The sequence below is a fragment of the Eretmochelys imbricata genome, chromosome 3, assembly GCF_965152235.1.
Source record: "Eretmochelys imbricata isolate rEreImb1 chromosome 3, rEreImb1.hap1, whole genome shotgun sequence".
Taxonomy (NCBI): Eukaryota; Metazoa; Chordata; order Testudines; family Cheloniidae; genus Eretmochelys; species Eretmochelys imbricata.
In genome coordinates this window covers 55732924-55750285 of record NC_135574.1, presented here as the reverse complement: position 1 = coordinate 55750285, position 17362 = coordinate 55732924, and the positions used below count along the sequence as shown (strand labels likewise).

Here is a 17362-nt window from a genome sequence, read left to right as displayed (position 1 = left end):
AACTGAAAGTTGAGATCATTTTTTTATTATTTTTCCAGTTTAAATTACAGCAGATGCACTTTACCCAAGCTACAAATCTGTGCTGCCAGTCATTAAAACATTTAAGATTGTTTAACTGTTAAATCTCATTCAAACAAAGACAAAACTCACATTTCAAAGCTCAATTTGAGAGAATGCTTCATACTCAGCTGCTATCTTTTAGTCTTATTTTTATTGGTGCTCAGAAAGAACACATTAACCTCAGTTCACACACTTGCCAGTTGTTCACAAAGTTTACTCACCCTCTGACCTTCTTTCCCTGGTGGACCGGGAGGACCTTCTAGCCCTGGCAAACCCTGGAAATACAAACATTCAAGAATGTAACATTTCAAGATGATCTTGACTTAATTTGACTCAGCCTGTAACAAACCATACTTGTAACCAAAAGAAACTTAAAATGTTCATTACTGAAAGAGATCGCGTTACATTCAGGACTACATTATGTTCATGTGTAAAAAAAAAGTAACAATTTTTATTGATGATTGTAATACCAGCATAATCATATTGTACCATATAAAAGCCAATGGACCAGAATAATTATTGGGTTTTGACACAGTACTGTTTTAAATATAGTTATAAAGGATTTAACTATGATTTGTATCTTGTACTACCACATATCATGTAAAGTCAGTATGCCACATACAAATTAGCTGGCTTCATTAAGCTAGGGGTTCACACACTCTGTAGCTTGTGTAGGCTGAGCTTACTGCACAGCAGGGGCTCCTTGCACTCCTCCATCCCCCTCCACCATGAATTACCTGAGTGCTACCTTCCCATCCTGCTCTTTATCAGCATTCAGTTCAAACTCGGGGGCCCATCATGAAACATTAAATGCTTAATTTATATGCCAGTTAGCTAGATACACAAACATTCCTGATCCGAGAAAAAACCACTCTCTGCAGGTGACTCATACTTGATACAGAGGCTCAGGAATACTGTATTATCAGTATACATACATAACTTTTTAAAATATCATTAGTACATACTTTTCACAATGATAATAATGACCAGTGTAACACCAGCTTTTATCTGACACCTTACAAGACTTATTTATGGATAAGTACCATGAAAGCAGTGTCTTAGGTGAAGAGTTTGTCAGGCCTATTATGTTTGCTGACACAGAGTAGTGAACCTTTTGCCAGCTGGCACCAATGGACCTCTGTGTCACACTTGAGTTCTGACTGCCCCCCATTCCTAGGTTCCCATTATCTCCCATGTCAGCGTCTGTGCATGCTGCAGCTTTTCCTATTCCTTTTTCTACCCCAAGCTAGGATCTTGTGTGTCCTCTTCCTCCACATCAGAGCCACTCAACTTATCTTCCCCACCAGGAACTATGTTGCCTGTCCATTCCCCCATACCAGTGTCCCTCTTCTCCCCCAAAGCTAGGGACTATGAGCACACTGCCATTGCAACCGTATCATTTGTCTGGGTGAGAAAACATTCAGCATATCAAGGGAGCATGGACAGAGATTAGATAAAGTATTGCTATTCTTTAAGGTGTTAATGGGCACCATCAACAAGTCTGACCTACAGCAGAGGTGCTTGAAGCTGTGGTTGTGCTAAATCAATGGCAGGGACTCCATGTCTCCCACATTCTACCCTCTCCCAATCTCCTCTTTCAATTTTCCAATTGCTCCCCAATTCAATAGGATTCTGGCCAGCGATGCCTATAACATTCCCTGAAATACTGGAACTGATTTGATGCAGTGTTCAAAAGTCATCACATTACATACATACAAACACCTTCGAGTGTAGGGTCTTGCAAGCTCAGCCAATAAATAGCAATCCACACCATATCTCTGAGATCAAGTTTAGGCACTTTGCCCTGATCCTATAAGTGACTGTGCTCTGGTCAACCCGTAAGCCCACATCCAGCCTCACTGTTGAGGTCAAGGTGCAGGGTTCTGGCTGTGCATAACAAGTCACAGGATTGGAGCCTTAGGTTTTTTATTTATTCAAGATAAACTCCCCTTTTGGCTAGTTAAGAAGTGTTGAATCAAGCCTCTCATAAGTCAAGATTTTAGAAAACTCTATATTTCTAGAAAGTGAATTAAAACATTATGATCTGTAATTCAGGCGATAAAATTGAGAAAAGTAATGAGGTTTAAATTGCTACCTCCCAAATCTTCAAAAGACGATATCACTTTATTAAAATGAATTGTATGAATTCAGTTTTAAATAAAAATTAATCTGTTCAAGAGCTTTCCCATTTATATAATTTCTCCACTCTGAATCACAACAGCTGGGAGAACGCCTCAGACTTAATTCACTACATGATATTCTCTCACTTTAATTTAAAATGTTAACAAGTTATTGTTTCAGACACTTCAAAACTGCTTCAAACTACATTTATGCTGCAAACAATTTCAAAATTTTCTATTAATGGTTGATGATGCATAGTTGTTCACAAAGTCACAGATACAACGAAGAGACTAACCAATTTATTTGAGCATAAGCTTTCGTGAGCTACAGCTTACTGCATAGTGAGCTGTAGCTCACGAAAGCTTATGCTGAAATAAATTGGTTAGTCTCTAAGGTGCCACAAGTACTCCTTTTCTTTTTGCGAATACAGACTAACACAGCTGTTACTCTGAAACAAATATAACTGTTAACTTGCTAGAATATATTTGTGTATGTTAAAGTGAAAAATTTCGTGTGTGAACCAGAAATCATACAGCACTAACTGTAGTGAAGCTATGTAGTTTAAACACACACATACATACACACGTATGTGTGTATGTGTGTGTATGCATTCTCGGTTAATGCTCCTGTCATAAATATAAAGGGAAGGGTAAACCCCTTTGAAATCCCTCCTGGCCAGGGAAAAGCTCCTCTCACCTGTAAAGGGTTAAGAAGCTAAAGGTAACCTCGCTGGCACCTGACCAAAATGACCAATGAGGAGACAAGATACTTTCAAAAGCTGGGAGGAGGGAGAGAAACAAAGGGTCTGTGTGTCTGTCTATATGCTGGTTTTTGCAGGGGATAGACCAGGAATGGAGTCTTAGAACTTTTAGTAAGTAATCTAGCTAGGTATGTGTTAGATTATGATTTCTTTAAATAGCTGAGAAAAGAATTGTGCTGAATAGAATAACTATTTCTGTCTGTGTATCTTTTTTGTAACTTAAGGTTTTGCCTAGAGGGGTTCTCTATGTTTTTGAATCTAATTACCCAGTAAGATATCTACCATCCTGATTTTATAGGGGGGATTTCTTTATTTCTATTTACTTCTATTTTTATTAAAAGTCTTCTTGTAAGAAACTGAATGCTTTTTCATTGTTCTCAGATCCAAGGGTTTGGGTCTGTGGTCACCTATGCAAATTGGTGAGGCTTTTTATCCAACATTTCCCAGGAAAGGGGGGGTGCAAGTGTTGGGAGGATTGTTCATTGTTCTTAAGATCCAAGGGTCTGGGTCTGTAGTCACCTAGGCAAATTGGTGAGGCTTTTTACCAAACCTTGTCCAGGAAGTGGGGTGCAAGGTTTTGGGAAGTATTTTGGGAGGAAAGACGCATCCAAACAGCTCTTCCCCAGTAACCAGTATTAGTTTGGTGGTGGTAACGGCCAATCCAAGGACGACGGGGGGAATATTTTGTACCTTGGGGAAGTTTTGACCTAAGCTGGTAAAGATAAGCTTAGGAGGTTTTTCATGCAGGTCCCCACATCTGTACCCTAGAGTTCAGAGTGGGGGAGGAACCTTGACAGTGAAGCTATGTAGTTTAAACACACACACACACACACCCCTATGTGTGTATGTGCGTGTATGCATTCTCTGTTAATGCTCCTCTACTTTAGAATTCACTCCTCCAAATTTGCCCAGCACTGTTAACATCCCAAGTACAAAAAGAAAAGGAGTACTTGTGGCACCTTAGCGACTAACCAATTTATTTGAGCATAAGCTTTCGTGAGCTACAGCTCACTTCATCGGATGCATACTGTGGAAAGTGTGGAAGATCTTTTTATACACACAAAGCATGAAAAAATACCTCCCCCCACCCCATTCTCCTGCTGGTAATAGCTTATCTAAAGTGATCACTCTCCTTACAATGTGTATGATAATCAAGTTGGGCCATTTCCAGCACAAATCCAGGTTTTCTCCCCCCCGCCACAAACCCACTCTCCTGTTGGTAAATGGCCCCACAGTATGCCAACATTTTTATGGCTGACTTAGAACAACGCTTCCTCAGCTCTCGTCCCATAACGCCCCTACTCTACTTGCGCTATATTGATGACATCTTCATCATTTGGACCCATGGAAAAGAAGCTCTTGAGGAATTCCACCATGATTTCAACAATTTCCATCCCACCATCAACCTCAGCCTGGTTCAGTCCACACAAGAGATCCACTTCCTGGACACTACAGTGCTAATAAACGATGGTCACATAAACACCACCCTATACCGGAAACCTACTGACCGCTATTCCTACCTACATGCCTCCAGCTTTCACCCTGACCACACCACACGATCCATTGTCTACAGCCAAGCTCTGCAATACAACCGCATTTGCTCCAACCCCTCAGACAGAGACAAACACTTACAAGATCTCTATCAAGCATTCTTACAACTAGAATACCCACCTGCGGAAGTGAAGAAACAGATTGATAGAGCCGGAAGAGTTCCCAGAAGTCACCTACTACAGGACAGGCCTAACAAAGAAAATAACAGACCGCCACTAGCCGTCACCTTCAGTCCCCAACTAAAGCCCCTCCAACGCATTATTAAGGATCTACAACCTATCCTGAAGGATGACCCAACACTCTCACAAATCTTGGGAGACAGGCCAGTCCTTGCCTACAGACAACCCCCCAACCTGAAGCAAATACTCACCAGCAACCACATACCACACAACACAACCACTAACCCAGGAACCTATCCTTGCAACAAAGCTCGTTGCCAATTGTGCCCACATATCTATTCAGGGGACACCATCACAGGGCCTAATAACATCAGCCACACTATCAGAGGCTCATTCACCTGCACATCCACCAATGTGATATATGCCATCATATGTCAGCAATGCCCCTCTGCCTTGTACATTGGTCAAACTGGACAGTCTCTATGTAAAAGAATAAATGAACACAAATCAGATGTCAAGAATTATAACATTCATAAACCAGTCGGAGAACACTTCAATCTCTCTGGTCACGCGATTACAGACATGAAAGTTGCTATATTACAACAAAAAACTTCAAAACCAGACTCCAGCGAGAGACTGTTGAATTGGAATTCATTTGCAAATTGGATACAATTAACTTAGGCTTGAATAGAGACTAATAGTGGCTAAGTCATTATGCAAGGTAACCTATTTCCCCTTGTTTTTTCCTACCCTCCCCCCCCCCCCAGACGTTCTTGTTAAACCCTGGATTTGTGCTGGAAATGGCCCACCTTGATTATCATACACATTGTAAGGAGAGTGATCACTTTAGATAAGCTATTACCAGCAGGAGAGTGGGGTGGGGGGAGGTATTTTTTCATGCTTTGTGTGTATAAAAAGATCTTCTACACTTTCCACAGTATGCATCCAATGAAGTGAGCTGTAGCTCACAAAAGCTTATGCTGAAATAAATTGGTTAGTCTCTAAGGTGCCACAAGTACTCCTTTTCTTTTTGCGAATACAGACTAACACGGCTGTTACTCTGATCCCAAGTACAACGCATAGATAGCTCATCTTTTTGGTGATACTGTTGCTGGGAATTCAAGGGTTGGAAAGATTTTAGTTTGTGATTTTCTCCCCCTCCTGAATAGTGGTTGTACATAGGGGAGCAAGATCTTGCCTTGCTTTGTAATTATTTGATTATGAAATGTATTGTAAATTGATGGAAGGGTACTTGGAACCTTGGAGAGCCATTTTTTTATGTCTGCTTGCAAAATATAAAATAGATTCCTTAAACTAAAAATTAAGGATCCCGATGCAATGACTTTTCTAATAACTTCAGAAACTGAGTGGTTCAAAAGCAGCCATTATTATATACCCTCAAGATAAAAAGACAGCTCAGAATATGACCTATAATCTATCCATTGGTGGAAGCAATTAGGTAAAATTAGAACACATCAAATATTTATTCATAAAGTAAAAAAATTAAATTTACGAATGATTTTACCGAAGACACTACCTTCGAAGACTGCTGTTAGCCTTACAGAGAAGTACAGAGTTTGGTGTTCCTAAACCTTAGCCATTTTTTGTCTGTGCAGCTAACTCTCCACTGCATCTCCAACCCAAAAGAGCTTTGCATCTTGGTCAATAAGAAGGTAAGTTTCTTTAAAAATAAGAAACAGTCATAACAAATATGACAGTGCATGAACCTCAAAAACTTATACATTATATAGAAGGAAGCACTCAGCACCTGTAAAACAAAGTCCTAATGGGAAAAAACTGTCATAACACAGTGACAACTAGTTTTGTAGCCAACATTTTCTGTTCTAAATCTATGCTCATTCTTTTTCTTCTAATTTTAAAATATCACAATTAAGGACAAAGAAACAGCTAAGGAGGTTTATATTCAAGGAAAAGGAGGAGTGCTGAGTGTAAATGGAAACTGGAATGGAAGAACCGCTCTGTACAAAGGGACGTCCCCTGTCACTGAAATTTAGGTTTCATTAAGGCCTTCTGGTTTATAAATGAAAAAACAATATGTTCCAAAGTACCCAACATCCTAGTTTTAGAAATGTAATAAAATAGCAGCTACTGCTCTTTACTCAGTGAGGTCCTAGACAAAAATAACTATACACCTTCAGTCACCTTTGAGAGTAACTTTCAAAATGAATGAAAGGGACAGTTGTCCAACAGTGAGTCCTCCTCACTACAAAGGAAGTAGAGAAGCACCCATTGCTTAAGTTAGTTAAAATTAGACTGGAAAAACTGAAGAATCTACCATAGTGGATAATTCTCTACTGGCAATGGGATGAACTTAAACCTAAGGGCAGAAGAGCAAAGTATCCCAGTGCATAGGAAAGATAGGAAGATGGCTAGAGACCAACCTGGCTTAGCCATGATATCTTCAATGACCTGAAACTCAAAAGAGAGTCCTACAAAATGTGGAAACTAGGCCAAATTACAAAGGATGAATATAAACAAATAACACAAGTATGAAGGGACAAAATCAGAAAGGCCAAGACACAAAATGAGCTTAAACTAGCAAGAGACATAAAGTGTAACAAGAAAACAACCCACAAATACAGGAAGAGGAAGACCAAAGAGAGGGTAGGCCTGTTACACGATGAGGGGGAAAAACAATAACAGAAAATGTGGAAACGGCTAAATGATTTTTTTGTTTCAGTTTTCACCAAAAAGGTTAGTAGTGATTGCACGTCTAACACAGTTATTGCCAGTGAAAATGAAGTTGAGTATGAAGCTAAAATAGGAAAAGAACAAGTTAAAAATTACTTAGAAAAGTTAGATGTCTCCAAGTCACCAGGACCTGGTGAAATGCATCCTAGAATACTCAAGGAGCTGACTGAGGAGATATCGGAGCCATTAGCGATTATCTTTGAAAAGTCATGGAAGACCGGAGAGATTCCAGAGGACTGGAAAAGGGCAATTATAGTGCCAATCTATAAAAAGGAAAAAAAAGGACAACCTGGGAAATTACAAACCAGTCAGCTTAATGTCAATAGCCAGAAAGATAATGGAGCAAATAATTAAGCAATCAACTTGCAAACACCTAGAAGATAAGGTGATAAGTAATATTCAACATGGATTTGTCAAGAACAAATCATGCCAAACCAGCCGGATAGCTTTTTTCAACAGGGTAACAAGCCTTGTGGTGGGGGGAGGAGAGGAGCGGTAGATCTGGTATATATTGACTTTAATAAGGCTTTTGATATTGTTTCTCAACCTTCTCATAAACAAACTAGGGAAATACAATCTAGATGGAGCTACTATAAGGTGGCTACATAACTGGCTGAAAAACTATTCCCAGAGAGTATTTAAAAGGGGTTTGCAGTAAACCAGAAGGGCATATTGAGTGGCGTCCCACAGGGATCAGTTCTGGGTCCAGGTCTGGTCAATATTTTCATCAATGATTTAGAGAATGGTATAGAGAGTACACTTGTAAAGTTTGTGGATGATGCCAAGCTGGGAGAGGTTGCAAGTGCTTTGGAGGACAGAATTAAAATTCAAAATGATCTGGACAAACTAGAGAAATGGTCTGAAGTAAATAGGATGAAATTCAATAAGGACAAATGCAAAGTACTCCATTTAGGAAGCAACAATCAGTTGCACACATGCAAAATGGGAAATGACTGCCTAGGAAGGTGTACTGCGGAAAGGGACCTAGGGCTTACAGTGGATCACAAGCCAAATATAGTCAACAGTGTAACACTGTTGCAAAAAAGAGCAAACATCATTCTGGGATGTATTTAGAAGGAGCGTTGTAAGTAAGATACAAGAAGTAATTTTTTCATTCTACTCCGAACTGATTGGGCCTCAACTGGAGTATTGTGTCCAGTTCTGGGCACCATATTTCAGGAAAGATGTGGACAAATTGGAGAAAGTCTAGAGAAGAGCAACAAAAATGATTAAAGGTCTAAAAAACATGACCTATGAGGAAAGATTGAAAAAAATGAGTTTGTTTAGTCCGGAAAAGAGAAGCGTGAGAGGGGACATGATAACAGTTTTCAAGCACATAAAAGGTTGTTACAAGGAAGAGGGAGAACAATTGTTCTCCTTAACCTCTAAGGACAAGAAGCAATGGGCTTAAATTGCAGCAAGGGTGCCTTAGGTTGGACATTAGTAAAAAATTCCTAACTGTCAGGGTTGTTAAGCACTGAAATAAATTACCTAGGGAGGTTGTGGAATCTCCATCATTGGAGATTTTTAAGAGCAGGTTAGACAAACACCTGTTAGGATCGTCTAGATAATGCTTGGTCCTGTCATGAGTTCAGGGAGCTGGACTAGATGACCTAACAATGTCCCTTCCAGTCCTCAGTTTTCAGAGTAGCAGCCGTGTTAGTCTGTATTCACAAAAAGAAAAGGAGTACTAGTGGCACCTTAGAGACTAACCAATTTATTTGAGCATAAGCTTTCGTGAGCTACAGCATCCGATGAAGTGAGCTGTAGCTCATGAAAGCTTATGCTCAAATAAATTGGTTAGTCTCTAAGGTGCCACTGGTACTCCTTTTCTTCTTCCTTCCAGTCCTATGATTCTATGTCTTTTCTATATCTAACTTCTATGATTCTAATAAGGAAATCAAAGGCTAGATTTTGGAGTAATGGACATAATAGTAGAGGAAATCCAGAAAAAGAACTCCCCAGCTGTTTGAGAGAGATGTTGTGCATCCACCCCATCTCACCTCATGAAATGCTCTCTTGATAATAAACTCTGTCAGTTTGGGATGGGAAAACCTGAGTCTGGGAGAAGGTGGTCTGTTTTACCCGTGTCACCACTTCCTAGCAAACATGTTTAGCAATACCCACAGGAACTAAGGTGACCACATCAACCTTAATTCTCATGTGGTCCTGTTCTGCACTGCTATATCTTCTTGGAGACGACAATGAGGTGTGGTAAGATGTAAGTATCAGTACTCTAGATGGGGTCATGTTTTGGCAGGGGAAATAGAGGGCAGCCTTCCACCGATGGCATGAGATCCATGGGATTTTTCTGAAAATCTTGAGAAAGTCATGCTCTGTACCCACTTTGCGGACAAGTGAACCCCACTCCAACCCAACTGGATGATCTCTTTGAAACTCAGTGAAAGTTTTCTAAACTTCCTTTGCCCTCCTGCAGGTTTTTCCATGGGAGGACATGACATGACCCAAAGACTAAAGCTATATATGTTTATATATATTTATTTTAGGGTTTCATATGTACAAAGTCCAATATGCACCATGTAAAAATTGGCCAAACAAGTTACTGCCCTGAGACAGTACAATCTAAGGGCAAAACCAGATCAAATACAGAACAAGGGGTATATGCAGTCTCTATTGCCAATACCTTTCATGGAACTGACAGGCTTCTAGGAGGCTTTCTAAAAAAGGAGGCAGAGTGTGCTTGGTGAAAGTTAAATGAGAGAAGGACACTAAGAGGTGTCATGAAAAAGAAACAAAATCAAGAGTTTCAGGAATGGGCAAAGGAGGCATCAATCAGGAACCTTGCGAAGAACATAGAGGGTGAATAGGGGCTTAAAAAGAGATTAAATAAGATACACAGGCAGATGTTGAGTTGTGCAAAGCCTTGAAAATGAAGTTGAGTCGCATAAACTTGAAGCAGAGAAAAGTGGAAATTTATAAAGGAATTTGCAACAGATTAGTGGGCAAGAGAAAGGATCTTGGTTGTAGTGTTTGGGTTAGATACGCAGCAACAAGAGGGTTTCAGTAAATAAAGTGACAGATGATAGAGATGTGGACTAAGCTGTTAGCAGTGGGAATGGAAGGGGAATGCTGGATTTTCAAAATGGTATAGAAGTAGCGGTGAATCTTTTAAATTAATCTGAAAACTCACACATTTGTATGCAGTGTTATTGTAGCCAAGTCGGTACCAGGATATCAGAGAGACAAAGTACGTAATATCTTTTATTGGACCAACTTTTGTCAGTGAGAGAGACAAGCTTTTGAGTTTGTCACCTGAAGAACTTTGTGTAAGCTTGTCTCTCTCACCAACAAAAATTAGACCAATAAAAGACATTAGCTCACCCACCTTGTCTCTTTAACTCACATACTGTAAAATCTCACACAGAGCACAGAATCTATAATTTTAATATTTTAGCACCACAGTTCCCATACATAAGTTTCATGGGCTAACATGGAAGAATCTGTATGAGTTTTGTTAAATATCTTGAATGAATCATTAAAATGTGTGTGGGTTTCTTGCATTATAGTTACTGATGACACATAGTAATTGTTAAAATTTTCAGCTGATCATATCCTAAATCAACATTTTTGACAAGTAATTGGAGATAGAGTATATAAGAGTTATTAAACCTTAGCTGAGAGAAAAGAAATGTGTTTGGCAATGATGGAAGTATGTGACTAGCAGTGCAATCTTGTTAAACTGTTTGTAGTTTCAGGCGGTATCAACTGAAGTGTGTTAGATTTCATACAACCTCCCTATTATAAGCTGCTCACTACAGGATAAAGAGTAAAATCTTCTCATGTGACCATGAAGACACAAAAAAACACTTGTATTGATTTAACAGGTTTTTAAAAATGTTTACAGAAACACAGCAGATGTCTGCTTACTACATTTAATGGTTCAAATTAATTACATTAGAACATGTTTTGAACAAAAGCAAAGTACTAATCATAACCTCAGTCAATTATGAAAAGCAGCTGAAGTGGACAAGTGAAGTTACTTACAGACATTATTCATATTACTTACTTCCTGAGTCAACTTACAGCCCATGCCAAAAACACAGTACAACAAAAATATTATACAAGTGTATTTTAAGTATATAAAAGTTAGTACAGAGTGTGTCTGATGGTCTTGAAACATGAGATTGGGCAGGATCTCCATAAACTCTTTGTTCTGCTGAAGTGGATTCCATGCATGGCGACTTCCATTATTAGCACAAAAAATAAATGCATCAGCCTCACTGAAGTATGGAACTGCTTCTTCATGAGAACTTCATAGATTAATTCAATAAAAAAAATGTAGGTACAAAACTCATATTATAGATTTTATTTTTTTCTCATTATGAAGCAGTCAGATTCTTAGGTGAATCCCATTCTAACAGTAATTTCTGCAAGACAGCAGGTAAGCTATATGTGGAGTTTAGGGAGACAAGTCAAAAGTACCCAAAAATCTAAATCAGGCATGCGGAACCATCTCTCATAGCGATGTGTGAACAGATCACTTCCCCGTGTTTGGAATGTGTGAGTTTTTATAATATTTAACTAAATAATAATAAACCTTTCTAGGACTCAAGTGTCACGGACATTACTTAGTTGTTCAGTTGGCAATAATAAATTTCTAAACAAAAAATGTATGTTGACTCTGTAAATGGAATTATTCAAATACCATAGAACCAGATCTGCCCTCATTTATATGACAGGGAGTAACAGAGCAGAATTTGGCCCTTTCTCTGTATTTTCCTTTACAGACGGATCAGTGATGGCTACTACTATGTGCTGATGTTGAACTGCATGCACATTGCTCATTGGTATGAATGGAAGTCCTGACTTGGATAGAAGGCACTATATGGCCCTGCCTCTTGCAAGGATCAATGGTAAAATGACATTAATTAGCACAAGTAGTACCAGGAATTTACTATCATGATTAAAAGGTGACCATTAATGTCAACCATAATTTTGAAGTAACAAAAGGCTGCTGCATGCTGGAGGGAGCAAAGAGCCTTCCCTGGACTTGCTAAGAATCACAGACACTATGCTCAGACAACCACAGGGGTTTGTCACTGTATAATTTGGCTAAATTGGGGAAGGAAGTAAGCAGAGTTTTTGTTTGACTCCACTACTTCTCAGCTAGATATGCTGGCTTGAGGCCCTTAATGCCATACTCCTCCTTTAAAGGGGTGTTGCGAACTCCACCGCAACCTAAAGCCCTCAACATGCACACTATCTCTGAGCCAGGGTGCTGCTGCTCTGCCTTGCCTCTAATGCGGGGCTGTGGCTAAATGCCATGAATGACCCACTATGAGCAATATATTGTTTTATAGCGGAACCCCTATTTTATGAACTAATTGGGGATTGAGCAAAAATTGAAATGCTCACAAAACTGAACATCTCAAAATTATAGAAGGTACAGTGCGTAAATTAATTTATTAATCATTCAATTATAGTGTATGTTACAAATGTACACAGTATGCCTGACTTTTCTTTGTGACAACTGCATCTCTTCTTTCCCACCAAATCTGTCTTTTTCAAAACCACACTTGAAAGGAGGCTGACAGATTTAAGTTGCATTGGATGGCAGAAAGATAAGATCAATGTTCATGAAATCAGGGTTCTACTATAGGTCACATTTACTTTCTTCACTATAGTACCACAAATTTTATGAGGAAATTCGATCAATATTTCTTTAAAATATTCACGTGGGATTAATTTAATTTAAATGGGACCTGACCCTGCATTCAAAACTCACTGAAGTATATGGAAGTTCCATATGCAGAGCAGCTACAGGATCAGGGCCCATAGTGCTCCTACTGAAATCAATAGGTGTTTTGCAGACTCCAGTTCTATCACTGGTTACTCTGTCACCACTCCACAGACTTCAGTAAGTATCGAAGCAGAATTTAGCCCTAACTGTATATATCAGACTACATCAAAATATGGCCTACTACATTTTTATAATATATTACTGAAGCAAACAAAACTATAATCTCATTTTCCTATGGGTGTGGTAATTTCTACACCTTTTTCAGATAGTGGAGCTTTACATCTATTTTAATTTATTTTCAACAGAGACCATCATTTCAATAAGAAATGGACAGAACTATGTCATAAAAATTCATAGTTTATGAACCTAGCACTTTTACTAGACAAGGGTTTATTTTGTAAGCCAAAAAAATGCATAATTTAAACTCCTGAAAGAGAGTCACTTGAAATGCCTCTTTACAGTGAAGTGCACTAGTAATAGAAAGGAACAGGGAACTATTCTCACATCATTCTTCTAATGAAAGACACATAAATCATTTCCATGTCAACTGAGCAGACTGCAGGTTTTTACAAAACATAAATCTTCTCTGAGACCAAAACATAAATCTTCCCTCTGGCCCTAAGCACCAGCTCTCCTGTATTACTGCGCAGAGGAGATAAAAATAAAAACAGCTTGAAACTACAGAAATATTGTCTGCGTCTCTAGACAAGTTTACCTTGACAGAGTCTTCCCTCACATTTAAACAACATTTAAAAACCAGGAGATAATCCCATGACTACATCTAGCCCAAAAGAAATGGATAGGTTAATATTTTCATGAACTCTAATAACCTCCATTTAAATGGCAGAAATGGTTAAAATACAGATTCCTGTTACTGGAGACATATTTTTTTAAACAATGAAAATATAAAATCACTTCCAAGTTATATATTCTTTTATTAATCAGTCTGCTTTCACCTGCAGTTTTTAATTTTAAGAGGCAGAATAACACTGGATGAAACATTTATAAACAGGATTTCCCTTTTAGGGCCTGAATCTGCACATCCTTTTTCACACTAGTAGTCCCATTTTGGGATGTGTGAAAGGACCAGTTGCATAGAAAATGTCTGTAGAATCAGCCCACTAGGTGTGAAGAGCATACTTCAAACAGCTAATATTAAACACTCAAGGATACAGTATATTACATCTTCAGTTAGTTAACTATTCAATAATTAAGGTTTTAAATACAATGTGTATATTGAAACTTTGTGATATAAAATAATTTACAGTTTTATCCCTGTGTGAATATTACATAACCTGCTACATCAAAGCTGCAGTATGCTGTTGGTGTATCGTCTGTTTACTGAATCTAAAAGTGACCACAGAACTTGCCCAGACCTGAATTTGCCATTTCCTCATGCTGACTACTCTGCACAGTATCTGTGTATGAATTTCCCTTGAGCTTGATTTAACTAAGCCTCCAAAGCCCAAAGAGCCAGCATTCCAAATATCTGTTTAGTAAGCAAGTCTTAGGTACGTTTGCTTGTGACTGACTTAACCTTTGGCTTCTGTGTAAACACTTGGTGCCATCTGGATGAGTATTTTATAACTCCCAAAAGGGATAGATCCACAAGAACGTACAGATGGACACTCATTTTCCTGAGGAACTAAAAGCAGCAGATCAAGTGTCAAGAGGAATAGTTTTCATATATTTTACAAGAGAGATCGCTGCACTACCTTCCTTCACCTGTCACTCTTCTGACATGACATGCCCAGGCTTAAGCTGTGATGCCAGAAAGGAAGAGAGGAGCTTAGCCAACTGTGACATTTCAGAGACCAGTCTCTCCCTTCCTAAGCCTAAATTCTGTATTTTGACAAAACTGTGCAGTAGAACACTGTAACCCCCTGGTTTTTATTCCCTGGAGGGTCTCTAAAGATAGCACTAGTTATCATAGAAATTATTAATTTTTAGGACTTGAAAACAAAATAATATATTCACATATAAGACAGTATATTACATAATGTTAAGGGTATAAAAATGTAACTAAAGTGAGAAGATTAAAATTTCATTCCTAATTTACACTATTATAAATTTTTTAAAAAGTGTTATAAAAAAACAATGATGAACCTTTAATACTTGTATAGTACTTTAGAAAGGTAAAGCACTATAAACTACAAACTACACACAGTGGCAGAAATGAAGTACGACTATGAGCCCTAACTTTGGATTTCCTGTATCAAATCATTACCATAATCAAGGACTCAATGTAAAGGATATTCCATGAGCAGATGTATGAATCACTGACTTCAGGAAAACATAACTTGAACTGAAGATCTTTTAAAAAAATGCTTAAAAATGTAGTGATTAGAGCCATTAGAGCTTATTGTGTAATAATGTATGATTCAAATGCATATACTTAAATACTGCAAGAAATCCTAGAAACCCTCCCTGAACAAAACTCCTTTTGACTACTTACTTCAACAGAAGTTCAATGCACAGACGCTTTTAAATTTATCTTTATGTCTCCTTCTCAACTTTGCTTATATATTTTATATATTTTATATATTTTGCTTATATTTCTAATTCAGTTTCTTTTTTCTAAACATTTCAAGCATGGTGAAATTACATTAAAAACAACAAAATATATGAAATATTGTGGAACTTTATACCTGCATATTATCTTTGCAACACTCAAACTAACATATTGCTTTAGGGCCTGACCCAAACCCCTAGACTTCAGTGGGCTACAATCAGACCTTTACTTAACCATATGACACATGCATTCCCTCTTGAATTCTTTGCTTCTTCTCTATGCCTAAAGTTTTGTTGTTGGTGGTGGTGGTTTTTGAAGGGCAGTGAAGAGATTTTATGAAAGGTTTTCAGACTTGTATTATTAACTGGACAGATTCTCCAGACCATTATGATCTCTCAGAGCAATGCATATTTTGACTCATGTCAATATACATTATAACTGACTAAACATTTTGGGGAACTTTAGAAGAAGTATTTCTCGTTAAAATATTTTGGTATGTGTTTCATCTATCTGTTAAGACTGTTATAGCTTATTGAGTAATTATGTATTTTGGCACACGTACTAATTCTGATCATGCATTATTTACAAGCCATGCTGTATTGCAGGGGTGGCCAACCTGTGGCTCTTGAGCCACGTGGTTCTTCAGAAGTTAATATGCGGCTCCTTGTATAGGTACCGACTCCAAGGCTGAAGTTACAGGCGCCAACTTTCCTTTGTGTCTGGGGGTGCTCACTGCTCAACCCCTGGTTCTGCCATAGGTCCTGCCCCCACTCCACCCCTTCTCACCCAGTCCCCTGAGCCTGAAGTGCCCTTGCTCCTTGCCCTCACCCCCCGAGCCTCCTGCATGCCAAGAAACAGCTGATCGGGAGGTGTGGGGAGGGAAGGGGAGGCGCTGATCGTGGGCAGGAGGTGCTGTGAGCAGGGGGCAATGTACATTGGTAAATTCTGGCTCCTTCTCAGGCTCAGGTTGGCCACCACTGCTGTACTGGCTCTTATGGTTACCTCTGTCATGTATGCATAGTTAAACACTTGTTGAAAAAAACGTAGATTTTCCCTCCAGTATCTCCTGCACCCTAATTCTGCTCAGTGTTGGGAGTGTAGGTGGAGAGTCAGGGAGCTACTTACAGCTCCCTGTTTCTATCATGGCATATCCCTGGCATGAAATAGAACAACACTGGGTTTGCTCTAGCTCATGCTAGGCCTGGGGCAGCACAGAATATGGGAGCCTAGGCCCTGCTTTAACTTATACCACTGGTGCATGGTCTCCAAGAAACCTCATGCAGTGGAGGATGAGCATAGTAAAACAGAGCTCTGCCACACCAGTGTCACCCTGCTTCCTGAGCACTTCCTCTACACTGGGGTGGAGAGTGGCTAACATAGGAAATGATCTGCCAGCTTTACACCTGCAAGGGGTTCTTTGCTTGAAAGTTAAAGCCAGAATCCAGGCCCTTTGGATCACATGAATAGCACAAAAAAGGCTAGTGCCAAATCTGGTCCAGAATCTCTGTTTTTGTAGTTTGCCTCACAAAATTTCAAATTAAAAGTGAAATTTATTTTAGTTATTCCCCCAAATCACCCAAGAACAAATTTATTTTATATTTCCATATCACCAAAATAACCAAACAAAACATTTTCTTAGTAGGAAAAATCAGAAATGGCTCCAAATAATGCCAAGCTTCAGCCCAAAATATTATTTTGTGATGAGTTTTAACCCCTTGAATTTAACAAGGTTTATAACTGAAACACTGTTATAACACCGCAGTCTT

General features: G+C 38.8%; 1 protein-coding gene across 1 annotated transcript in view; it reads right to left on the bottom strand.

Annotated features, from left to right (window-relative positions):
- COL19A1 (collagen type XIX alpha 1 chain) overlaps positions 1-17362 on the bottom strand; it is a 315760-nt gene that overhangs the window by 150735 nt on the left and 147663 nt on the right. The window contains exon 15 of the mRNA XM_077812674.1: positions 282-335. Coding sequence (XP_077668800.1) covers positions 282-335 — 54 coding nt within the window. The remainder of the gene's footprint in view (positions 1-281; positions 336-17362) is intronic.